General features: G+C 39.3%; 1 protein-coding gene across 18 annotated transcripts in view; it reads left to right on the top strand.

Moving 5' to 3' along the window:
* LMO7 (LIM domain 7) overlaps window positions 1-26742 on the top strand; it is a 222152-nt gene that overhangs the window by 164491 nt on the left and 30919 nt on the right. For 8 of the 18 annotated variants that reach the window (XM_030921963.1, XM_030921966.1, XM_030921965.1 and 5 more), the window contains 9 exons: window positions 1434-1686; window positions 2620-2901; window positions 3199-3402; window positions 4610-5329; window positions 6315-6344; window positions 14257-14374; window positions 16495-16637; window positions 18265-18697; window positions 20580-20888. In XM_030921963.1, coding sequence (XP_030777823.1) covers window positions 1434-1686; window positions 2620-2901; window positions 3199-3402; window positions 4610-5329; window positions 6315-6344; window positions 14257-14374; window positions 16495-16637; window positions 18265-18697; window positions 20580-20888 — 2492 coding nt within the window. The remainder of the gene's footprint in view (window positions 1-1433; window positions 1687-2619; window positions 2902-3198; window positions 3403-4609; window positions 5330-6314; window positions 6345-14256; window positions 14375-16494; window positions 16638-18264; window positions 18698-20579; window positions 20889-26742) is intronic. The other 10 variants (XM_030921969.1, XM_030921967.1, XM_030921973.1 and 7 more) reach the window with 5 other exon arrangements.

Here is a 26742-nt window from a genome sequence, read left to right as displayed (position 1 = left end):
AATATTTTTAGGATAACAGAATTGCAACGTCACATTCTCTAGTTTTACATGAAAACTCATATCAAGAATGATATTTTGGGGGGGGAAATTATCTGCAGGTACTGTACTGGGCTAAAAAAAGACTTTATCTTAAAAAGTAAAATAGTCTATGACTTTAAAATTCCACATGTATAGATTTTGGCAAGAGTAATTGATATACTTATTGGAAATGAGAGATAAATGTCTAATTTTTTAGAAGGTGGTAAAAAGAAAGCACCAGTTTATTGACTACTACCCCTCATGGTCATAGCTGCGTTTACTTTCTCTCTTTTACTAAGACTCTACTCTCCTTTTACCATGTCCCTGTCTCACAGCTGTATGTTAAGCGACTTCCTGTAGACTGTTCTCAGTGTTATTTACTGTAGCTTCCTGCCAGGCAGGAGGGAGGGGAAGAGACTGCCTTTAACACAGGTTAACCCTGCAGGTGCTCTACCTGCTGAGAGCTTGTAGCTGTCAGGCGCTGTGCACAGCCAGGCCCGGAGAGAACCCTGGTGAGAAGCAAGTAACACTTCCAAACCTTTATAAATGCACAGGAGGCAGGAAGAGAAGAAGGGTGGGAAAGAGAGACAACTTGGCTTGGATCTGTAGTGTTGTTCTCTCCCCTTTTCTTCCTTTGTCTTTAAAAGAGTAGATTTATTATTCTTCTTTTAAGAAAGCAGATTACTATTTGTATCTATCTGACCTTGAGGTGTATCAAAGGGTGTTCTTTTGAATTTGTGTTTAAATGATTTTGAATCATAATACAAGGTTCCCAGTATAATTTCCATGGCCACCCAGAAGAAACTGTGAGTTCTGTGCTCTCATTTGGGCATAAGACTTGAGATTCCTTTGGAACTTTAGAAGTCATCCAGTCCAACCTCATATTTAATATCTGATTCTGGTTCATCGGATCTATCCAGACCCTTTACAAACTTGTTGTTGTTGTTTTGCTTCTCTTTCTACATCCTTCCTGATCTCTCCCCTCACATATATATTGTAGATAGCTGCATGCCTTATTTTAAATTACTGAGTTCCCCTAGAATTACTTTTGCATGTTGTTTTAAGTATCTGTGACTCCATTGCTAGATTTTATTTCTAGGTATTACATCAACAAATCTTATGGAAAATCATGGAGACAGAGATTGAGAAGAAAAGGGGCTCACTAGTAAAACAGGACGTTTTCTGCTTAGAGCCTACAACAGCAAAAGAATGTACTGCATGTGCCTCCAGTATGCAAAGCAAGATCCTCCTAATGGATCTTATCACAACTTCGTGACAAATTTCTAAAAATATTCCCTGCAGTTAGCAGTGGCAGCACTGGGTTTCTAAGGGAAAGACAAAGCAGGCGCACTGTGTGGGTTTCAGTTAGGCGAATAATCTGGAGAGTAAAGCAAATTCTTGTGCCTCCTTTATAGGTTTTGAAAGTGACACAGATTTGGAATTTACATTCAAGATGCAAGATTATAATAAAGATGATATGTCGTATCGAAGGATTTCAGCTGTTGAGCCAAAGACTGCATTACCCTTCAATCGTTTTTTACCCAACAAAAGTAGACAGCCATCCTATGTACCAGCACCTCTGAGGAAGAAAAAGCCGGACAAACATGAGGATAACAGAAGAAGCTGGGCAAGCCCGGTTTATACAGAAGCAGATGGAACATTTTCGAGGTACTGAAATGGGTGTGATTATTGAGTTTCGTATGCGTTTCAAATGTGGTGGGATGTTAAATGTGGTAAAAAGAATGGCTCTTAAATGTGTTTCATAGATCATATATTAAGCTTGACTTGTGAGAATATTTTTCATCCCTCTATTTTTAGTTATACATATCTTGAAGCCATTTCTTCTGTTTTAGAATGTCAGCATGTGATTTGCTAGGTCTTTTTTTAGATGCATGACTTCAGTTTATTGGTATTTTTCAGCTTACCAGATAATTTATATTGTTCATGATGAGCCCTGCCATGTAATGTTTTTCCTTTTTTGATTGATCTTAGTGGACATGAAAAGAATCCTTTAATTTCTCAGCAAATTAGCAGAACAGAGTGTGTTTTTGCAAATCCAGCTTCCTCTCATGGGGAGGCGTACGGTTTTGAAAGTGGTTCGGACTCTGAGGATGAACGAAGGTTTCCTGACATAGTTTTGGATGACTTAGCCAACCGTAGATTCCAAGTGAAAAAGAGGCCCCAGAATTTCATCTCGAAAATCACCTCTCCTAATTTTTGTCCGCCAATATTTTCTCCTGCTGATATGTTCGCCATGGGGCTGTATGGACTGACGAGGTCAGAAATACTTGTCCTGGATCCGGCTGTCTATCATGCTGCTGATTTTAATTCAGAAAGTAACACCCCAAATTGTTATGTGCCTCTTTCTTTTAACACAGCTTCTAATGAAGTATCTTTGGCCCATGTGTATCTAGCTATCCTTGAATTAAAATGAGATGCTGTTATAATAAATTTGTCCTAGGAGTTGTGGTGGTGATGAGAATGGGAACTAATTTACTTTGTTCACAGTGGTGTAAACTTTGTGAACCAGAAAGCATGCCGTTTGTGTGTTGTGTCACAAATGCTCATATAGTGTCTTAACCAGTTGGATGTTTTGAACAGTAATCAGAGGAGGATTTGGGGCACAAATATGGAGAACTGGCCAACTGTACAAGGAACTTCAAAGTCCTCTTGTTATTTGGAAGAGGAAAAAGCAAAGACAAGAAGCATACCCAACATTGTAAAGGATGATCTTTATGTACGCAAGCTCAGTCCAGTCATACCAAACCCAGGGAATGCTTTTGATCAGTTTCTTCCCAAATGTTGGACCCCAGAAGATGTGAACTGGAAAAGAATAAAAAGGGAAACTTATAAGCCATGGTATAAAGAATTTCAGGGATTCAGGTTTGTCGTTGTGCATGTTTCTATTATACCATTGTACATTCAGTACCCCAGCTGGGGTTCTATGTGCATGTTTTTTATAATAATAAGAGAGAGAGAGAAAGTCTAATTAGTTCTCTAGTGTCTACAGAACCTATATAATGGAAATGAATTTCTGTTTAAATTTAAACCTGAGGATCTAGATCTTAAAAAGCCCTGTTCTATACATAGTCATAGCATGGCATTATTTTTAGTAGTTCTGTTTTTCTCCAATTCTTTGTCTCATTCCCTCCTCCCTTCTTTTCTTCATGTCACTCACAGTAGAAGGAATTCAGATTCTGAGGATGAGGACTCAGGTTCTGACAGAAGCACCACCGTTTTTAGTAGAGCACAAAAAGCAGAGCGTAGGCTAGATGGCAACTGCCAAAGACCTTCACTCTTGCTGGAATTAGCTACCAAACGGGCTGTAAAATCACTGGACTCCCATGCAGCCAGGAGAAGCAGTAGTGCTTCGGATGAGCCCAGGTGCCCCTGTCTGCATGAGCTTGCTTGCTGGGGTCTGGCCTCAGACACCCCTCTGCCCGCTTCTGCTGCTCCATTAACCTGGGACCTGATTGCATTGAATCAGGAAATCTGACTCATTTAGTGGACTTAGTACAAAAGCGTAATGTATAACATGCTGCTTTCTGTGCAACTACATCAGCTTGGAAGTCTGTAGGATTCAACATTCTTCTTTAGCACAATAATGTGTGAGACAGGATATATTTACATGTGGCAGTTTTGTTGAAAAGCCAGTTCAAAAAGTCTTGTTAGAAAGTTTACCTAATTTTACAGTTTTGCTGTGTGTGGAGATGTGGAACAAGGAAATAACTTTCAGGTAGAGACTGGGAAGGGCAAGTCTAGGGAAAATGCCAAGGAAAGATTCCTTGAGCTCTTTTATAAAACTTAAGAGCAATTTATTTTCCCTTTTTCCGGCTGATTACATATACCTATTGCATAAAGTGCATGATGCCCAACTTGTGAAACTTTCAAAGATTATTCCTTCTTCTTCAGGGGGCACTTAGACATGGTGGCAAATGGAATGAGGGGTACCAGGGGCCAAACACAGTGGCTTATGCCTGGAATCCCAGCACTTTGGGAGACCGGGGCAGGTGGATCACTTGAGGTCAGGAGTTTGAGACCAGCTTGGCTAAAATGGTGAAACCTTGTCTGTACTAAAAATACAAAAATTAACCAGGCATGGTAGGGGGCACCTCTAATCCCAGCTACTCGGAAGGCTGAGGGAGATGAATTGCATGAACCCAGGAGGCAGAGGCTGCAGTGAGCTGAGATTGCACCACTGCACTCAGCCTGGGGGACAGAGCAAAACTCTGTGTTAAAAAAAAAAAAAAAAAAAAGAAAGAAAAAAGGGTACCAGGGAGTGGCTTTTATGTGTGCCTGGGAGGGGTACTTAGTCTATACTCCAGCTCCATCCATGGCCTCTATGGTGCCCAGCTTTCCTGAGAAGTATGCTCTGCTCTTATTTCTTTAGAGAGTATCTAGGAAAGTCATGGGTGTTGCATTAAATGCTAGTCTATTCCTAGCAAGAGTCCCCCAGTGGTCCTCTAAAATAATTTATCCTCAGTAACTGGCTAGTTGGTCTGCTACTTACCTTTGGCTAGTCGATCTGCTAGTTACCTTTTCTCCCCAAACTTAATAAGATTCTCTTTCATTTTTCCTCTCTGTGCATCAGTCAGTTTTTACTGCTTCAGGCCCTCCAAACATACTCTGATGACATCTTGTCTTCTGAAACACATACTAAAATTGATCCCACTTCTGGCCCAAGGCTCATAACCCGCAGGAAGAATCTCTCTTATGCACCGGGCTATAGAAGAGATGACCTGGAGATGGCGGCCCTGGATCCTGACTTAGAGAATGATGATTTCTTTGTCAGAAAGACTGGGGCTTTCCATGCAAATCCATATGTTCTCCGAGCTTTTGAAGACTTTAGAAAGTTCTCTGAGCAAGATGATTCTGTAGAACGAGATATAATTTTACAGTGTAGAGAAGGTGAACTTGTACTTCCGGATTTGGAAAAAGATGATATGATTGTTCGCCGAATTCCAGCACAGAAGAAAGAAGTACCGCTGTCCGGGGCTCCAGATAGATACCACCCAGTCCCTTTCCCCGAACCCTGGACTCTTCCTCCAGAAATTCAAGCAAAATTTCTCTGTGTACTTGAAAGGACATGCCCATCCAAAGAAAAAAGTAATAGCTGTAGAATATTAGTTCCTTCATATCGGCAGAAGAAAGATGACATGCTGACACGTAAGATTCAGTCCTGGAAACTGGGAACTACCGTGCCTCCCGTCAGTTTCACCCCTGGCCCCTGCAGTGAGGCCGACTTGCAGAGATGGGAGGCCATCCGGGAGGCCAGCAGACTTAGGCACAAGAAAAGGCTGATGGTGGAGAGGTCAGAGTGTGTTTCTGCAAGGATTTTGCTTGTAATGGATGATCTTGTGTAACTTTTCTCATGCAAGAAAGCAGCTCATCATATTGCTCAACTCTGCATGTCGCGTGCCATTTTGAAGCATCCCATAAAATTTAATTTGCTTTGAAAAACGCTCATTTTGTAGAAAAAGTGCAATTCCATATTTGCGTGTCTCTAAATAACTTATTTAGGCCTCTAAATAACTTGTTTAAGACTGCATATACATAAACATTGCCTTTGACTTAAGCAGTACTGTGGTACTATTCACCAATATGAAGTTTCATAAAAATGTTTTCCAACTTATATTTCTGGACTTCTCATGTTCAGGCATTTCTGTAACAGTCTGGTGATAGTTTGGTTTTATGTGTCGCTCACATTTTAGAGTGTCTGATTTTTTTGGGTGGTAAAATTTTCCCTGAAAATATGGCATTGCAAATTTCATTTGACTTAAATTTTTTTTGGCCTAGGTTTCTTGGACTATCATTTGTAACTTATTTTTATTTATAAAGTTCAGTGTAAACATTGATGTTAAAATGCATGAATGGTATTTGTTGTCTGCTGGATTTTGTGTGTATGTAATCATGGCCATTTTGATAGTTTGTATGATGCAACTTGCCTTTTTGATGAATGTTCAGTTTGTGGAACTTAGGGATGGACAAATCTGATTAGGTTGAATAAAATTAAAGGATCCAAATCTAACTTAACAGTTCCTGACAATGGGAAGCCTTTTCTTATGGATTTGTTAGCTCAGAGTAAATTGAGGAAATTCTTCATTTTGCTTAATCTGAATTTCCTGAGATAGGAAATTGATGAGAACTTGAGACATGATCAAGAATGTGATGGAAGAAGTGACCTTTTGAGATTTGTCCGTTTCCAATTAGATTCTTAAGTGAAAGACATTAAATGTTTAGAAACTAATATAACTGGGAAAAATGACTTTTTAATTTTTGGTTTTCTGGTTTCTTAGACTCTTTCAAAAGATTTATGGTGAGAATGGGTAAGTTATGTGGTTCACAGTAAAAAATCTGTGCCTATTGTTTGTTCTTTGTATAATTTACTGTATTTCTGGCATGGCATGTCACTAAATGGGGATGTTGTGTGCTGTGCATGAGATTTTTTAAATGGGAAATGTTTGTTTTGCAACCTAATGACAATATTTCTGTGTCTTGGTGCCCAGTGCATGAGAAAATTGTTTTATTAAAAATTTAAACTTTAGCTCCATCCCTTCTTTTTTCCTTTTTAAATATTTAGTGAGTTGATTGAAAGTAACAAAAGCACTTGCCTAAGTTTAGGTATATGTATTTTGGTATTTGGTTGCTACATGGACTAAAATTCTGATTTATGGATGCTAAAGCCCAAGTTACTACATTTTAGAAAATCAGTGATGGAAAAAGAATATTAGCATTTACTTCAAGTTTAGAATACACCCAGTTGACATAATCCATATAATGACTGGGAACTTCATTAGTAGGGATGCGTTAATCTTCCCTAGGTGGTATGTGGAAGTATTATATTTTCAAGATTCCTGATTAGGAAAAACAGGTATAATATGGCTATGTTTATGGTGCAAAATTGACCTTCAAAAACTGCAAAAATCTTCTTGTTAATGTCATTGTCGCAAAAACTACGTTTTTTTTTTTTTTTTTTTTTTTGAGATGGAGTCTTGCTCTGTTGCCTGGGCTGGAGTGCAGTGGCGCAATCTTGACTCATGGCAACTTTCACCTACCAGGTTCAAGCAGTTCTCCTGTCTCAGCCTCCCGAGTGGCTGGGACTACAGTTGCATGCTACCACACCCTGCTAATTTTTGTATTTTTAGTAGAGAAAGGGTTTCACCAGGTTGGTCAGGCTGGTCTCAAATTCCTGACCTCAGGTGATCCATCCACCTCAGCCTCCCAAAGTGCTGGGATTACAGGCAAAATCTACATTTATAGTAAATCATTTATTCATTCTTAATATAAAATCACAAGGTGGCCGTATCTTAATATTTTCCACCAAACCTTCTGTAACTTTGTGTATCTAAGGGCCAATAGTGTTTGAGCAAAAGGAAGAGAGTTAAAGGATGAAAATGTTTTAATCTGCTCAGGCCTTAGTAGCTAAGTGTCTTCCCTTACAAGGATTTACTTCATCTATAAGAATCTCTAGTTTTGATAGCTTTTTATAATTTTTGATAATTCAGAAATGTTGGAAGCTACTAAACGTAAAGCAGTGTAACCATTCTAGATGCCAAAGGTGTAACTGAACCATAGGCAACAAATTGCAAGTACTTGTTAGCCACTGATTTTGAAAACCGGGGTCCCTGCATGCTTTCCATGTGCCATGCAAAGGCACATTATCCCCTTTCCAGCTTATCTGCATGACGCTTAAGCATTTGCTACTTTCAAGTCATAGGAAAGCTGTTTTAACTTGATTAAAAATCTCTTTGCAGCTTTAAGCATGTTGAATTGTAACTTTCAGAAAAATTTTCATTTGTAAATTAAATATAACTTTATAATGTAAGCAGCTCTCAGAAATTGTTGCTTTTCTTAAAGGGAATACAAGTACCCAGAGTACAAGTATGTGTTGGGAATGCCAACATGTACAACCGTTTCAGTGGCTGGGTATGTTCCCCGTAGTGAGGGATAAATTATATGACTGAGTTAGAGAAGAAGACAGAAGCCTAAAACCACAACTCAAAAAGCTAAAGATTTTTCTGGGTTAGAGCTAACAGCAGCAAATGTTTTCTATCCCAAGATAATTGTTCCGATAGTACAATATTTGTTTTAAAGGCTGTTCTGCATGCAGTTCAATGCCAAGGTAACTACACAAATAAAGCAAGATTGTCTGTAAATTGAGACTGAATAATGCACGATGTGTCAAACAATGGAAAGTATTATAATATGAATGTGTCCTTAGAAAACTCAAGTGTGTTTTGGACCACTTGAAGTCAATTAAGTCAAATCTATAACAAAGGATTTTTCTCTATAGTCTGTCAGTTACCAGGGCTTTTTTTTTCTTTTTTTTTTAAAGAGATGGAGTCTTGCTATGTTGCCCAGGCTGGCAGGCTGGTCTTGAGCTCTTGGGCCCAAGCATTCCTCCTGCCTTGGCCTCCCAAAATGTTAGGATTACAGATGTGAGCCATCAGGCCTGGCCTACTGGTACTTTTCTTAAGTAGATCTGCTGCAGTGAAAAGAAAATAGAAATTTAAATTGGATTAAGTGTAGGCTTTTAATCTAGAACCTGTTTCATGTTTATGCTGGGTGATATTTCTCTGAACATAATGTTCGTTGTCAAGCTTGGCATAGTTACCTGAAAAACCATTATTGCTCAACATGCTGTCATTGAAAAATAACTGCCTATAACATGAATGCTTTCTTTTTTGTGAGGACTGGGTTAAAGAGAAACGTGCAGTATCTTTTGAAGTCTGAGACTGTTAATTTCTGGCTTGCTTTTTACTTGGCATTTAACACCTGTCAGTTTGCTTGTTTGTTTTTAAGATGCTTTGTGTGTGGTAGTCATTTCTTCTATGCACTTTCATCTTGCATGGATTTATGTCTGTATGGTTTCATGAAACTTGAAAATTTGGTAATGTGTTTTGGCAGAAGCAATTTATGACAAAATTTGTTGTAAGAATATGTAGAAATAATCTTGTATGTGATTAAGCTGTTGAATCTGTTGCCAGTGTTAATAGGAAGTGAACACTGATTTCACATGAAGTTGTAATAAAAGACAATTAAGTCACCTACATTTCACTTATGGGTTTGGCCAAAAGATTCTGTAGAATTATAAAGGCTTATGACAGCAAAAAAGAAAGGGGAAAAAAAGCCAATGTCAGTTATTTCTAGGGATTTCCCTCCACCCCCAGGAGACATTTGGCAATGTCTGGAGGCGTTTTTTATTGTCCCACTGGGTGGGTGGGGGTGTGTGCGCTACTGGCAACTAGGGCCTTCATAGCTAGAGATGCTGCTAAATGTCCTACAGTACACAGGAGTGCCTACAACAGTTTTCTTACCCCAAAATGTCAGTAGTGGTGCTACTGAGGAACCCTCACTGAGAGTATACAGTAAATGAAAAATCTTCATCACATTGCCTTTTTATTCTAGTGTATGGTAGCTCCAAAGCCTCTTGCCCAAGTTTTAGCATTGATTGCTCTTCAGAGAATTCCTGTAGTACCTAATGGAAATACACTAAGAGGTACATAAATCAGTATATTCCTGTCTCCCGCCAAAAGCTGGGGAAACTTAACCCCAGTATCATGGAATTTCTGTCTGCTGTATAAGTCTATCCATGATTTTATATTTGAGAATATTTGCCACATTCTGGTCCTTTTTAATCCATTACTCCTTAGGTTTTCACCTGCAAAGTTCCTGGAAGTGAGTTCTAAAAGGAAACGCCTTAAAACTAGCCAAAAAGTGCCAGGAGCATAGTAGGCAACCTGCATAGTGGGAGAAGAGAGTGAGACTTTAGCAACCTTATGATTGACAACTTCTTCCTTAAACTTCCTCTTTTTCCTTCTAAATGCTATTTTTAAAAAATTCTGTTCAACAGAAAGGCAAGATGCTATATCTGTATTTTTTGGAAAAACTCCAGTTGCAGTTCTAAATTGGAGCCTTTCCAAATAAGGAAATACAAATGAAGCAGGACTTGTAAGAGACATATGATGTGATTTGCCAGTTAATCATCCTTCATTCAACACAACATACTAGAGCCGCGCAATCCTTCATAGTTTTCCCAAACAATTTTCCTGATGCTATCTCTGGTACTTATCTCAAATCTGTGAGGCTGACAGGGATGTGGAGATAGAGAAACAAATATTACAGCTTTCCCAAGGACATGTGGCTTGTGAGTGGTAGAACCGGACTAGGGCTTTGCCTTTGAGATAATTCACGTAGACTGCTTGGCGAGGTTGCTGGCACACACAGTAAGCCCTCAGAAGCTGAGTATTATGCCATTAATGCTGATAAGGGAAGGAAGAATTCTTTGTGATCTGGCCTGAGAGACTCCTTCCTCTACTACAAAAGTTCTGGATTTTATCACTGTGGTCTGGAGTGACCTCTCTGATTTGAAGCAGCTTGGAGAGTTAGCTTTTGGGAGATCCCAAACAATCATGTTAGCTTTAGTGAGAATTAGTATATGGCCCAGAAGGTTTTAAAAATGCAACCCACACAGTCAAATCCAGTTCTCATAACAATCCCTTCCTCACTTAGCAGGTGAGAAATGGGAGCTCGGAAGTGAACTAATGTGTGTTAGGGTGGGGTGAAAACTGGCACCACGGCTGGGCCTGCAGCCCTCCCCTCCTGGCTCGTTGCGGTGCCTGGCTCCAGCTACTATACAATGTGTGCAGGCTCAATGTGGGTAACCTTTTTTTACCCTAGGGAGTGAACTGTGCTCACATTCCTGCCTTACACAGGGACTTGTCTACTCCAGAGTGTATTTGGTTCACTTTGTTCACATTAAGGACTGCCTGTGTGCCAGGCTCTGCTCCGTGTTGGGGACACCCAGGAGGAGGATGCAGCCTCTGCCCTTGAGAAGCACATTTCACGGGAAGACACCTTAGCATTGCATGGTGTAGAAGGATTAGGGCCAAAGGAGAGCAACCCTGGGAGCTGCTGGGCCTTCTAGCCTTCCTCCCATCAAAAGATTATTAAACTTTTAGCATCCCTTTTTTTGTTGTTTGTTCTGGAGTTTATGTAATCTCGTGTGTTGAGTGTCTAGATACCCCTCATGCCTGGTTCTTGAAAAATTTGTCCTGCCTCCCCTTAGTGAGTCTATCATAGTATTAGTTCAAATAGCCTCATTCTTCACAGTGTGACTTACGTGAATTTATATTCTCAAATTCCCACAAATCAGTTTTATAACTAGTCATACCTAGTTAGATATATTACATTAATAGATCCATCTATATTCATATATGTCCTCATATAATCTCTCGATATAATTTATTCCTTAATAGTCCTTAATAAATCCTGTAGAACTTTCTTCATAGAACTGTGGATAGCCATAATAATCTTACAAAAAGAATTAGAAACATTTTAAGTATAGTAAATTTTACTTGATTAAATGTTAGGAAACCTACCTCATTCTTACCACAGACATTGAATGAATATATCCTGCATGCCTTGTGCTGCTAATAAGTTTTCCTCCTAAGCAACACACGACTTGTGAGGAAGAGAATCCAAGCATGCACGTGCACACACAGACACACATGCACTGTAACAGACATAAGGCTGAGGGTTCAGTACCATGATAAAGGTGTAGCTGAAGCAGTAGAGGGGTTGAGAGAAGGGACAGGGCAGCTTTGATATGGATGAGCTGGGAAGACTTCATCGAAGTGCTGAATATTATCTAGATCATTAATTTAACACATTTATCAAGCACCTACTGCAGGCTGGGCTCCCCTTCAGGTGCAGGTGATATACCAGCAAGCAAATCAGAAAATTCCTGCTTTATAATCTTACAGGGCAAGGCAAGTGATATGTAAATAAATGTACATGATGGCAAGAAATGATATGAAGGAGAAAGGACTAGGGACAGGATGGGTCAGGGGAGAGGGGCATTTATTGTTTCTGGTAAGGTGGTCAGAGAAGGAAACACAGAGGGCACATTTAAGCAGATGCCTGGAAGTGAGAGAGGAGCTATGTAGATATCTGGGTAAAGAGCATTCCAGGCAGATTGAAGAGCAGAGGGTAAAGCAGGAGGTGTGAGCAGGGCAGGGAGGCCAGTTGGCTGGAGCAGAGGGAGTGGGGGCATGGTGCCGATGAGCACAGAGAGGTAGTAGGAACCAGGGATGGCAGACCTCTTAGGTTTTGGAAGAACCTGTCTTTAATTTAACTCTAATGAAATGGGAAGAAAGTAGTGGGTGCTGAGTAGAGGTGTACTGTGATCTGAGTGCAGTCTGAAAGACCTGTCTGGCTGCTGTTGGGTAGGAAGGGGTGGAAGCAAGGAGGCTGTTGTAATCCAGGTGGGTGATGTGATGTGATTATTATAATAATTGTAATAATCTGGGTAGGAGATGATGTACTAATTGTTATAATCCAGGTAGTAGATGTGATTATTGTAATAATTGTAATCATCCAGGTAGGAGTCACTTGGATCAGGGTGTAATGGTGGAGGTGGTAAGAAGTGATTGTGTTCTAGACACATTTAGAAGGCAGAGGGACAGAATTTACTGATGGGACCAGTTACAGTATATGAGAGAAAGAAAGGAATCTGGGATGACTCCAAGATGTGTGCCCTAATGTTGGGAAGGATAGAGGTGACCTTTACTGATACAAGGAGAGTGAGAGCTGAGCAGGTTGTGAAGGGGACAATCAGGTTTTTTTGTGACAAACCTGAGGCCTATTAGACTTCCAAGTGGAGAATGAATAGGAAGTTGGAAATACCTGTCCGCGGGTCCTGAGGTGTGAATGGCAATTAAGAAGTTAGATAAACTGGTAAAGGGCTTTTGAATCAGAGGAAATAGTTTAGGAAAGATGTTTGTTGAACCTGGAGGTTGGGTATTAATTCAAGAAGCCATTTTGGAAGTCTAGGTGAGTTGACTGTACTCTGATCTAGGGTGTTGGCAATAGAGATGGAAAGAAAGAGACACTGAATGAAAGGACTTGATAACTAATGGAAAGTGGGGAGAAGGGAGAAACAAAGGTGCAAAGTGGTTCTTAGGTTTCAGATGTGGATGACTGGAGGGCAGGTAGCAACATTAGTAATCACAAGAGGAAAAGCAGGTTTGGGGACAAGATTGAGCTTGGTCACATCAACAATAATCATGCATTTAGTGAGTTACAGTTTACAAAATCCCTTCTAGATATTATTTTAATCAGTCCTTTGCCAATGGAATAAGTGCCTAGGGGATATCCATGCAGAAATATTTATTCAAGAAGCAATTGGAAATGAGTCAAAGGAAGGACTGGTTCCTTAATTATGGAATTGGGAATCGTTTAGAAATTATAATTCCGTGAGCTGGCTAAGCTAGGAATTCCTGAACAGCTAGGAGCAGACATGCTTTAAAAGAAATAATGATGGCAACATCTTGGAAGGCAAAATTTAGATGCCCAGGCAGGAGGTGTACAGTTACTTAAATAAAGTCAGGAGTGCAGTATAAAAGATCAGTAGGAAAGAGCTTCAAAGGCTCTTTCTCGCATTCCTACTTGCTCCTCAGTATTCAGATCGGACCTCTCCCTTTTCTTGAGACCACCCTCAATCTCTCTCTCCCCTCTGGTATAGTTTACTCGGCTCTTGGTTATGTGCATGTAGAGAGCATACATGTACCTGTGCGCAACATGCCACTCTGTTCATTGGTTTCTACTGTGTATTGAGCTCTTACAAAGCTTAACCTCAGTCCATCCTTGTGTTACAAGTTGAATGCATGCAAGTTGCCCTAATAGAAGAAGAGGGTTATAGAGGTAGTTATAAAGGACTATTAGAAACTACCTGTGGTGCTTTGAGAACAAGTCTAGTGCACTGGTAGGGCAGATCTTATAGAATCTTTTAGAATCAGCAGCACATTTATTCATGGTATTGAACTTGAGAAAAATATCAGGTAAACATTAAATTATTAATGAGTGCCCAGAAAAGGCAGCCAAACCTCAACAGATTATCTTTGAAGGAGATAGAAAATAAAGAGAGTGACTATTTTTTCCTCAAGTAATCCTTTTATGCATTGACCTCTTTAAATATGAACCTTGGGGAGTTTTTTTGAGACTCGTGTAAGGCTAATCTAGCCATTTTGTAAAAAAATTCACACTCGAGTGCTAGGCTCTTGTTTCTGAGTTTTGGAAAAACACCATTTATCTCTGTAGCGCTACTTCTGTGACACTATCACTGAAGTGTCTAGGTAGAAATTTAGGTGGAATTTCCAAATATAAGTCCAACCTCAGTTTAACCCCTAAGTCTGGTCATGTGAACTTCTGTAGTAACCATGAGTCTTTTTGTTGTAGGAGTAAGTCCATGAGCGATGTCAGCGCAGAGGATGTTCAAAACTTGCGTCAGCTGCGTTATGAGGAGATGCAGAAAATAAAATCACAATTAAAAGAACAAGATCAGAAATGGCAGGATGTGAGTATTTTGGGGGTAGCGGGAGGGAGAGTGTATTTGTTTGACTTTTCTTTGCTTCTCTTAAAGTCTATATACCCAAGACCATTTTCCTTGCTATTACAGAATTCAGTTCTATGTAAAATGTGACCAACTTCCTTTACAAAGATTTTCAAACCTTTTTTTCTGTTATTGTTGCATATTTTAAAGGCCATTGTGAAAAATATACCTGAATGTTTATTTTCTAATATTCTCTGAGTTCTCAAAAATGTGAGTTGCTTCCTTGCAGTATAGTGAACTTATTTACTTGTCTTGGTGGTTGAATTTGGGATATGCACATTACCTATACTTCTGATGGGAAAGACCTGGCCAAAGTTTAGGGAGAGAAGAGGAACAGGGTTCTGGCAGAGACCTTGGCATCAGTAAGGAAAGATGAAAAGGGTTAGTAATTAAGAGTTAATTAGGGAGATTTGGGGAGAAATAAGTAATATAACTCAGAGCAATATTTTGGCTGAAGAAGTCAATAATATGAATCAAAATGAAATGTTTTTGCAGAGCTGACATATATCCAGGTGTTTATATAGATAGAGACTTACTCTTTAGTTTTGATCCTGAAGAAAAAAAGCTTGACCATTTTTTTGAATAGAGTAATTGTGATAAACTGAAGAAATGCAAAGAAATACAGTAGACAAACTATCAGAGCAAACCCAAAGAAATTTGAGGACAACTTTATGGTGAGAGTTGAGCAATAGCATGAACAAAGGAGTCAAAGTAAATCTTAATTTTCAAAGGAATTAATAGTCTCTGAAATGAAGAAACCTCTGCCCTGGCTACCTTTTTAAATTCTGGTGCCTCTTTTAATTGGGAACTCAATTTAATTGTCAAGAAACAGTAATTCAATATCACTTTGCCAAAATACATGGTGGATTTTCTGGTGTGAAAGTAAGTATTAAGGGCTTATCTGTTAGGTTAAATCAGATAAAAATTCATGCCAGTTATGCTGTAGGACTAAATGCGCATTGCTTTTGTTCTTTCTGGAAGGAGTTCATATTGGTCGCAGGCTGTTTTTAAAGCAGGAGTGGCTCTGTGGGCTTGCAAGGGGTATAAACCAAATGTACTTTGCATGCCCTGGGGGTGAAATTCGGTTTTGTCTGAGACCTTGAATGTGCTTCTGTTTGGACTGGAATGCCACTAACGGTTCCTAGCAGTTCTCTATTTTGAAGACATGGAAAACTTTATACCTTGCAAAATGTCTTAGCCCCCTGGGTTTCAGAACCAGCCTAGGTTTCTGGGGAGAATTGAAAAGCTGAATTAGGTTGATTGTCCCTGGGGTTACCCAGCAAGGTTAGACTTAACGTTCCTGGGCATATGGGGGACAGGTGTTGGTTTGTTCCTGCCGCATGTTCCTTATTGCCCTGACCTAGGAGGATTTAACCCTTCTGAAATCACATACTCAAGTCTCGCCTTCCCAGTTAAACCCTTTCCAAAGCCTCCCCTTCCGGAGGTGGAACCAGACCCATGGTCTCCTTAGGGCCCCACTGTCTCATGCAATCCTGTCACACTTGTTACTGAACTTTTATTTATATATCTGACTCTCCCCTGTAGACTGAGAGTTTCTTGAGGGGAACCCCGCCCTATGCATGTATGTATTAATAGTTCCTACACTTAGGCCTGCCTCAAAGTAGGGACTGAATTCTGTTTGTGAAATAAAAGACAGACTGTGCATCTGCGCTTAACCATCACAATCGCGTTTCTGTTTCGGCCTTAACAGTGAAACATGTTGTTTCGCAGAACAGCCAGGTTTTTGGAGTGAGATGAAAACGAATTGGAAACAGTTCCTGATCTATCTAACTGTCACCTAATTACAAGCATTTAGCATTCTTTGTGAAGTGTGCAATGAGGCAGATACTTTCTGGGAAAACAAAAATGGGGTCTATCTTATTAGGTCAGGTTTTTCAGACAGACACATGAGATAAAGGCTTGGTACAGAAACGCTGGCTATAAAAAGCAAAATTAGGGCACCTTGGCACCCAGTTGGAGCGAATAGTTTCAGTGATGTAATAAGATACTCTGGCACATTCTGGTTGTTAGAAAGGGTGTGTAGAAATTCAGGTGTGCCCCTGCTGATGTGATTTTTCTGTCAGGACCTTGCAAAATGGAAAGATCGTCGAAAAAGTTACACTTCAGATCTGCAGAAGAAAAAAGAAGAGAGGGAAGAAATTGAAAAGCAGGCACTTGAGAAGTCTGAGAGAAGCTCTAAGACGTTTAAGGAAATGCTGCAGGACAGGTAATATTGCTGAATGCACCTCGGTTGTAACAGGGTTGGAGATGCCAGTGTTATAAATAGGTATTTTGTGGATGTGTAGTGCGACATAAGTGTCCACTAATATTCAACTTTAATCAAATATGCAAAGAAACATTTAAGATTTTGGTCTGCAGTGAAAAAATAAAGCATTGTTGAAATAGTGACTTAGAGTAACAAAATAAATGTGGACTTAAAATAGGTGTTCATTATTTCTTCTCTCATTGCACATTCACATGCAGAATTGGATGGTGTTGGCTATGTTTGGTGCAGGAAATACACTGCTTTATACTCTTAAGTGAATTAAGGAATGAGATCTTCCAATAAAATCAGCTTACTTTTAACTAAATTGTGTAAAACATAACAAAGTTCTTTTTCATGTTTAATAGTGCAATTCATTATATTTTAAAGTTTTAATAAACATAATTGTGTGTATTTTACTTACTCTTTGCATTGCAGCATAACAGTATAAAGGTCAAATTTAAACTTGCCTGTAAAGCATTCATTATTCTGTGAAATATTAGGATATTTACAGGTCAAGGAGAAGGAAAATATGCTTTTAGAATAATGTCAAAAAGGAAATACGCTATCAGGTGAAATGAAAGAAAGCTGCTTTCTGCCCTAAAAGCGAATGATAAGCAGTTTCATTCACTTGGATGCAATTCAGTTAGCTTGGGAGGTGGGTATTCCTTTCTAAATGTGAGAGATGAGGGTGTTTCATGAACCTTTCCATAAATACGAATGGTGACTTTTAATCCCTAATAATTGTTCTTACAAGTTCTGTCAAGCTATATGAAATCATACACTAGTTTTATCTCCACAAAAGCCTGGGTCTTTTGTAATCTTTTATTTTTACTAAATTATTATAAATTTTTGCAGGAAAATATCCTCACAAGGCTGTCAATTAATCCACGACTTTGGAAGATTCAAGTTGGTTGTCAATCATGATATTTACAGTGTTTTAATTTTGAAAGTTATAAGCTTGTAGATAAAATTTTGTGAATAATCCTTTATTAAAATTTCCTTGTTTCATTAAAAATCTCTTTACAATTAATATCCCAGTGAAGTATTTGAGAACCTTTTTAATTAAAGAAGTCAAGTTATTATTCTTTCTTAGTTGGGACATTAAAGATAATTATATACATCTTGCTGGGTGTGGTGGCTCACGCCTGTAATCCCAGCACTTCGGGAGGCCAAGGTGGGTGGATCACAAGGTCAGGAGTTTGAGAAGTCAGGAGTTTGGCCAATATATTGAAACCTCGTCTCTACTAAAAATACAAAAATTTAGCCGGCCAGGGTGGCTTATGCCTGTAATCTCAGCTACTTAGGAGGCTGAGGCAGGAGAATTGCTTGAACCCGGGAGATGGAGGTTGCAGGTGAGCCAAGATCACGCCACTGCCCTCCAGTCTGGGCAACAGAGCGAGACTCAGTCTCTAAAGAAAAAAGAAAAAAGATAATTATATACATCTTTATGCTCTAGTAAGTGTTGTATTGATTCTTGTGTGAGGTTAGCAGCTTTTTATTCCCAGTCCATTTCATGTGTTGATTACTCTCTTACCTCTCTGTGTCAAATGCATATCTTTGTGGTGATGGTGCATTTCTTTCTGCTAAGGGAATCCCAAAATCAAAAGTCTACAGTTCCTTCGAGAAGGAGAATGTATTCTTTTGATGATGTGCTGGATGAAGAAAAGCGACCTCCTACACTGACTGTGTCAGAAGCAAGTTACCGGAGTGAGAGAGTAGAAGAGAAGGGAACAACTTATCCTTCAGAAATTCTCAAAGAAGATTCTACAACTTTTGCAAAAAGAGAGAACAGTGTAACAACTGAAATTCAGCTTCCTTCTCAAAGTCCTGTGGAAGAACAACGCCCAGCCTCTTTGTCTTCTCTGCGTTCACTGAGCACACAAATGGAGTTGACTCGTGTTTCAGCTTCTCTCCCCAGAAGTTACCAGAAAACTGATACAGTCAGGTTAACATCTGTGGTCACACCAAGACCTTTTGGCTCTCAGACAAGGGGAATCTCATCACTCCCCAGATCTTACACGGTAAAAAATGTTCTCAGTTCATTTAGTCTGTTCTGAAGAGCAAAATGTTGGTGAACTTGTGCAGAGGTTGGGGTTACATCAACTTTATGTGTAAACTATACATACCATATATAAGGACATCTTATTTTATGCCAGTTTAGATGCAATGGAAACTTAATGCTTAAGATAGATCAATGATACAGAATTTACTAAACTTTAAATTCTGTGAAAGTATGGCTGATACATTTTAAAGACTGAATAAGATATATTCTAAGGCAGAGTATTATTTTATGTCATTTTTTTAGATGTACCTTTTCTAAAGTATTAGGTTGAAAAGTATGAAGTTGTCAGTATGATTGGTCTTCTTGACCTACAAAACAGCATTTCATGTGGTTTAGCCTGAGATTTTCAGATGCTTATGTACACATTTCTGCTTTTTTCAGATTTCTCACTTTATCAGTTTGAATGTCTTACTGTTTATATGTATACATTTCTGTTAATATCAGGATTTTGAAGGATGTAGAATATTGCGGCATTTTTTTTCTGAGAATGAAGTGGTACCATATCTGACAATGAGTGTGCTAATCTGAATTATGTGAAAGGAAGCAACACAGTGTTAAGATTAATGTTCAGATTCTTTTTAGCTCTACTAATGTAGAATCCTAAACTCTAAAAGGGTATAAAAAATTGGATATTTGGGGTGTGAGAAGCCTACCTAAACTAACTGGGAAACTCCTGACCATTATATAAAGGAAAATGTAGACATATTTGACATTATAAGAATTTCATGGCAGACTTCCTTAATATAGTCAAAAGACAATATATAGACTCAGAAAAATATTATTAAAATGTATGATAGATAAAGAGTTAATAGCTCTAAGATAGAAAATGCTTCTACAAATTGGTAAGCAAACGCACTAGCAAAATGAATCTAGAAAAGCAGTGGCTAGTTCAAGGGAGAAGGGATTCAAATGGCTGGTAACAAAGCACAAAGAAGTATGTTCAGCTTCCCTGGAGCAAGAATGAGACGTATAACTTTTTACCCATCAGAGTGATATAGACTTAAAACATTGAAAATGTCTAGTGTTGGCAAGGATGCTGAGAAACAGATGTTCTCATACATTACTTCTGGAGTGTGTTGCTACAATTATTTTTAGAAACTATGTGTATATATATATATAAAACTTTTGCTCCAGCAAGCCTACTTTTGGAAATCTGTGCTATAAAAATAAAAGTTCCAATTATAAAGAGATATGGATATTTGTTGCGGTAGTTTTGGAAGTGACAGAACATTTCAAACAACTTTAAATGCACATCAAATGAATAAATTGTTGATGTCCATACTATGGAATCTTCAGCAAGTAAAGGGACTGGTTTAGAGTTCTATCTGTTGACCTGGAGTGATCAGCAGATACAACACCAAGGCCTTTTGGCTCTCAGCAAAGGAGAATCTCATCACTCCCCAGATCTTACATGGTAAAACATGTTCTCAGTTCATTTAGTCTGTTCTGAAGAGCAAAATGTTGGTGAACTTGTGCAGAGGTTAGAGTGACACCATCTTGATGTGTAAACTGCACATAACACATGTATATATGGCAATTTTTTTTATGCCAGTTTAGATTCAGTGGAAATTTAATGCTTAAGATGTTTGCTTGGAGTAAACAAGCAAAGCAAATTTCAGAAGTTTGTATGTGATATGAATGCTTTTGCTAAAACAATTTCCCCCACTACATGTGTGTTTATCTCTTGGTGTGAAAGAACTCAGCCCAAGCTTTTAGTAATAGTTATGTTACTGTGGGTGGTATGCTATTTTAGTTTTAAAATATTAATGTAATAAACAACTTTTAAAAACAGAAATAAAGGTAACAGAATATCAAGTTTAAAATGATGTTTTCTTATTTAGATGGACGATGCTTGGAAGTATAATGGAGATGTTGAAGACATTAAGAGAACTCCAAACAATGTGGTCAGCACCCCTGCACCAAACTCGGATGCAAGCCAACTGGCTTCAAGCTCATCTAGCCAGAGAGAGGTAGCAGCAACAGAAGAAGATGTGACAAGGCAGCCCTCTCCTACATCCCCCTTCTCATCTCTTTCCCAAGACCAGGCTGCCACTTCTAAAGCCACATTGTCTTCCACATCTGGTCTTGATTTAATGTCTGAATCTGGAGAAGGGGAAATCTCCCCCCAAAGAGAAGTCTCAAGATCCCAGGTGAGTTTGGGAAAGTTCTTTATCATCTGTGGCTCAGACACTTACACATTTAAATCTGGAAACCATGTCTCAAACGTCAAACCTCTAGGTGTTAATCTGGGCTGAAAATGTGCAAAATGATATTCTGGTTTACTTTGAACAGATCTTGGAGGAAGCAGGTGTCTTTCCACTCTGAGTGCATAGATCCAGATAACACTTGTGATGTGAGTGTATGACTTTGTGCACCAGTCTCCTTGGGATTTGGCTGGTGTTTTCTCTGTATTCCACGTTTCAGTAGTGGTTGCCTTGTACTGCTAGTGCCCAGTAGTCCCAGGTTTCAGCTACAATAGTCACTTTGAAGGTTTGGTGACAGAAGCCCTTTCCCAGGGAACTTAACTGGCCACAAGGAAAAACTGATGCACATGATAGGTGCTGGCCTCTAGGTACATGGCATTTCTTTTTCAGCAATTTTAACCTTCTAGTGACTTTTAATACTATTTTATACTTTAGAATGTCTATAATTTTCGATGTTTCTTTATCTCCGAATGGGACTATCGAGGCTTGGTTATAATATGACAATTGTATTCCACAACATTTGGAGTCCAAACAAAATATACCATCAGATGAAGAATGACATGTGTAGTTTCTCCTACTTAAATTTCTAATAGATGACTTCTAAGAGAATGATTAGGTAATAAATGTTCTTTGTAGCCTACCTGTAAAACATGCCAAAAGTCTTTGGGTAACAGAAAGCTTCTCTCTCTTAGAAAAATTCTTGCTAAGCATTTTGATAGTTGTATGAACCCCTTAGCATGGAGGAGCTTTTGTGGTTCTTTGGCTTTGTTTAGTATTCCTTGTTGCCCTGAAAAACATTAATTGTGTATTATATACATTAAGTGGGTGTGTATATATGACTTGTCCTAAGTTATATTAGTATTTGTGTGTGTATGTGTGTGTCTATATATGTATATATGACTTGTCCTAAGTTAGATTAGTGTGTGTGTGTGTGTGTGTGTATGACTTGTCCTAAGTTATATTAATGAAATAACTTGATGTGAAATAATTTGGCGTTGCATATTTATTATTATTGAGTTTTTATTTGTATGGGAAAACTTAAAACATTTAAACTTTCTTTTCTGGTTATAAGGTAGTATGTGGTTGAGAAAATTTGGAAATGCGGGAAAGTATAAATAATTTAAATCACTGATAATTCCATCATTTAGAGATAATCACTGTTAACATCTAGGTATATTTCTTTTGTTTTTTTTTTTCCCATGCATATTTACAGACATATATCTAAAAACAATTTCTTCAGCTTGCTGAAATAATTAGTTGTAAATTATCATTACATTTTTTAAGGAATTGGAAATATATAATTAGCTTCCTAAGTCTCAGTGGAGGAGAACAATAGCCTGTATTATACTTGGAGAACATAAGGTACCAGTGGATGAATAATAAAAGCAGAAGCAAAGTGCCTTTTGTTTCATGGATTTGTATGTTTGCCTTTACCTTTTTCAAATAGCAAATTCAACAAAACAGCCTGAATCACGTGCTGCACGCTGGGTGTTGGTGCCTTTCTCAGGGTGGCAGCTGACTAACTGCAACTGTGGATTAAGGAAAAGAGGCTAAGTGTGGTGCGTGGGTGTGTCTCAGGTTATTGCAACTCAGAGGGAGCTTCAATTAATGTGGCACTGTTTCAGGTTTCATCATTAATGGATTTATACTTCTTTGTTCGCAAACCTGAGATGGTATTCCACCAAGAAAAATTAGGCTTGATTTGATAAGTGAAGCCATTGGAATTCTTTAATGTAGTTATAATTCATATGGTGACTTATATATCTCTGATGCTTGGTGTGTCCTTTTCTGCGCCACTAGGGCAGTGGCTTCTATAGCATGCCCTTGCCTTTGTCTCAGAAGGAGCTTACTGACTTGAGAGAAGGATGTGAATGTGTGTGACAGCTTCTGATCAATATGTAAAGGGCCTGTGCAACACTCCCCCAAACTCCATTCAGACACTATAGGTGTTCAGAGGAGAGCAAAATCAACAGTAGCTTGTGGCTGATCATCTAAATGTTTTGGTAGCTCTATGGAAGAATGTTCTTCAGATCACTTTTCTCTTTCATACCTTGGACTTTTACTGGCACTGTCCTTTCGTCTCTTCCTCCAGACTCCCCCCTTGATGTTATTCTTTTCTTTTTCTTTTTCTTTTTTTTTTTTTGAGATAGGATCTTGCTGTGTTGCCCAGGCTGTAGTGCAGTGGCATGATCATGGCTTATTGCAGCCTCAACCTCCTGGACTCAAGCAATCCTCCCACCTTAGCCTCTTGAGTAGCTGGGACTGTAGGCATATGCCATGACGCCCGGCTAATTTTTGTATTTTTTTGTAGAGGCGGGCTTTCACCATGTTGCCCAGGCTGCTCTCGAACTCCTAGGCCTGATCCACCCATCTTGGCCTCCAAAACTGCTGGGATTACAGGTGTTAGCCATTACGCCCAGCTGATGTTATTTTCTATCTTGGCTTCCACTATGCTAATTCAGGCCCTTTTCCTATCAGTGCAAATGGTCACAGGTGTTAGTACATGCTATACAAGACTGGCATCAGATTAACTTGCCTGATGCCAGGTTGGACTCAGTAATTTCTCTGCTCCAAAGCCTCTAGTGGCACTGTGTGGTTTGCTGAAAGAAGTTCGTGGCGCTCAGGGAAGCAGTGATATCTCTCATGCCCTTTGTAGCACTGTCACAGCTGTTGTTAGCGTGCTTACTATGTACCAACCAGGCTTCTCAGGGCAGTATCTTAGTTAATCCTCACAGCAGCTCTGTGAGGTAATCAACAATCCGAATGTAGACTATCATGATTACCCCTATTTTAGAAACATAAAACTTGAGGCATGGCATGGGCATGTTACTTGTCCAAGGCCATGCAGGGTACCAAGTGGAGTCAGGATTTGAATCCAGGCAGTCTGACTCAAGATTTAGTATCATGTTATGCTATCATGCTATGTCCTGGGAAAGAGAGATGATTCACCTGCATAAGGCTGCTTACTTTTTCTTGGATACATCATGTACTTTTTGGAGCACATCACTGCTCCCCCATTTGAAGATGCTTATTTCCCACATCTCTGCCTTTTGAGATCCTATTGTTCCTCAAAAGCCCAGGAGGACCACTTCGTTCATGAATCAAGGTATCACCCCTCCCCCATTGGAATCAAACTTCTTACCCTTGAAAAGTTTCACTCACTGAATTCTTCCTTGTCCCATGTAGTTACATGTTCCTCCTTCACTGGTATTCTTTGTACATTCTTACACATAATTGACCCTTAAGTTTTACTGACTTGAACTGCATTCAAAGCTTTGATTACTAGGCTGAAGTATGAACTTGATCCGGCAGGTAATTTAGAGTCCTTATTGGTTCTTTAGTGTGGGAATTTTAAGATTAAGGAATGTAAGCACTATGGTGTTCCCTAGAGTTATTTTAGGAAAGCTAAGTTGGTGCGTGCCATAAAGTAGAAAAATCATAATGAAGGGAAGAACTTAATATGGTCTTATTTAAAATCTGCCGATAGGAATTTCCTTTTCATCTTCATAGCTGAGCTGGGGGTTTTGTCTCTTGCTGTTCTTTTTGCCCCATTTCTTTTCTTGTGGTTTTGCTTTTTTCTCTACCTTTCTTGCCAATCTGGGCTGCCAAACTCATTCTGGAGGTGACCCCAGACAGGGAAGAGGGAGTGTGACTCCTGAGGTCCTTCATCCCCTTCCATCTGTCATGCAGATGTGGTTTTCATGATTCTCCCCAAAGTTGGTCTTGCTTACAAGTTTCTGTTTTATTTTCTGTCCTTTCAGAGCTCTATTTTTTTTTTTTTTTTTTTTGAGATGGAGTCTTGCTTTGTCACCCAGGCTGGAGTGCAGTGGCGTGATCTCAGCTCACTGCAAGCTCTGCCTCCCAGGTTCATGCCATTCTGCTGCCTCAGCTTCCCCAGCAGCTGGGACTACAGGCACCCGCCGCCACGCCTGGCTAATTTTTTTGTATTTTTAGTAGAGACGGGGTTTCACCTTGTTAGCCAGGATGGTCTCGATTTCCTGACCTTGTGATCTGCCCACCTTGGCCTCCCAAAGTGCTGGGATTACAGGCATGAGCCACCATGCCCAGCCTCAGAGCTCTATATTTTTAAACCGTCTACAAATCTTCTTTCTAGAACCTCTGCTCCAGACTTTTTAAGGCAGTAACCCCCAAACGGGATGACACGTATGGAAGAAAGGAAGCTTTCTGCATGTCCATTTCCTGATCTGAACCCCATGATTACTGCCACTTTGGATATAGTAGCCAGAACTTCCCTTATCATAGCTTCATACTGTGCATTTTGCTTGCTTCTCACCTTCACTAGGACCTGCTCTCCCTGAGGATAGTACACAACCCTACCTTTCTTACTGTCATTGCAGTGCCTGCATCTGTACATGTTTGCTGAATGCTGACCGAATTTTCTTGGCTTTAGAGCTAAGTATGTGAGAATTAAATGGGATTTTCTTTAATTGATCCAGAAACTGCTTAGCCAGCGTGTGTATTATGTTTAACATTTGCTTCCATTGGAAAAAGAAAAAGAAGGCCATTACTGGGCATCAGTCATGTGTGCCTTGACACCTTTTAAATGTTTCATTTAATCATCTCAATAACCCTGCAAAGTAGGTGTATTATCCCATTTTTACCAGTGAAGTACATGAGATTTGAAAGTTATGTAACCTGCCCCAGGCTGGTGAAATGCCTACACCACAACTGCAATTTATCTGATGTTAAAGTTTTTTGAAATACAACAGGCTCGCGTTTGAGGACTGCCTTATGTATAGTTAAGAGACCACATTTTGACTTATTTGGACTTTGCTGTGTCTTTAGAATTTTAGAGCCACTGGGAACTGAAATGTCTTTTGGTCCATAAAGATAAAATCATCCTTGAAACCATTTTGAGGAAAGGCTGTATTATATGTTTATTGAAACTTACCAGAACTGAAATGTAGAGTTTGAAATCTTCCAAGTAGGGCAGTAAGGAGCTACCAGCAATTTAAAAATGGAGTGTGATACAATAGCATGGTCTATAACTAAAGTTCTGGCAGCTGTGTGGACAATGAACAAAATAAGGGCTGGAGGCAAGAGAGCCACTTAGGAGGGGTAACCACAGGAGTTTAGGGGAGATCATGGCCTGAACCAAGATGATAACACAAGGGAGGGTGGCAAAGATGGGATGATTCAAGATGGATTGTGGACTCGACAGAACCTTGTAAAATGCAAGTGTGTATGGTGGAGAGTAGAGGTACAGGGATTGTTGTGTGGCATTCGACTGGGGAACAGTTAGGGGAAAGAAGGAGAAAGAGGTCCCAAAAGAATCCAATGTTTCTAACTTGGGCACCTGATGAACTATTGATGCAATTAACCAAAATATGAAAAACAAGAGGCGCAAGAACAGGTTTGGGAGGAAGATAATGAGTTCAATTTTTGAATTGTTGGACTTAGACATCGGAGGCATGGCAGTGAATGAGGTTGCTCACAAAAGCGTGTAGTCAGAGAGGTTGGAGACTAAGGAACAAATAACACAATGAAAAGAGAAGAGAAAAAAGAGGAACATGCTAATGAAACAGAGAAGTGGCAAGAGACATGGGAAAAAAGGCTGGAGAAAGCAAGATAATAGGTGACTTTAGAAGACTATTTCCTAGAAAGCAAGAATAGTGGGCAGTGCCTGGAGGGTTGAAGACTCAAGATGTTATTTGGTAGGTAGAAGATAATCTTGGAATGGGATGAGGACAGTGGTGGGTGTATTATAGAAACACTGCCTGCCACAGTGGGATGAAGGAAGGAGAGATGGAGAAGAATTTAGAGAGGAAGAGCAAGATTT

The sequence above is a fragment of the Rhinopithecus roxellana genome, chromosome 18, assembly GCF_007565055.1.
Source record: "Rhinopithecus roxellana isolate Shanxi Qingling chromosome 18, ASM756505v1, whole genome shotgun sequence".
NCBI classification, from domain to species: Eukaryota; Metazoa; Chordata; class Mammalia; order Primates; family Cercopithecidae; genus Rhinopithecus; species Rhinopithecus roxellana.
Note: the sequence above shows the minus strand (reverse complement) of the source record. Positions and strands in the feature narration are given on the sequence as shown.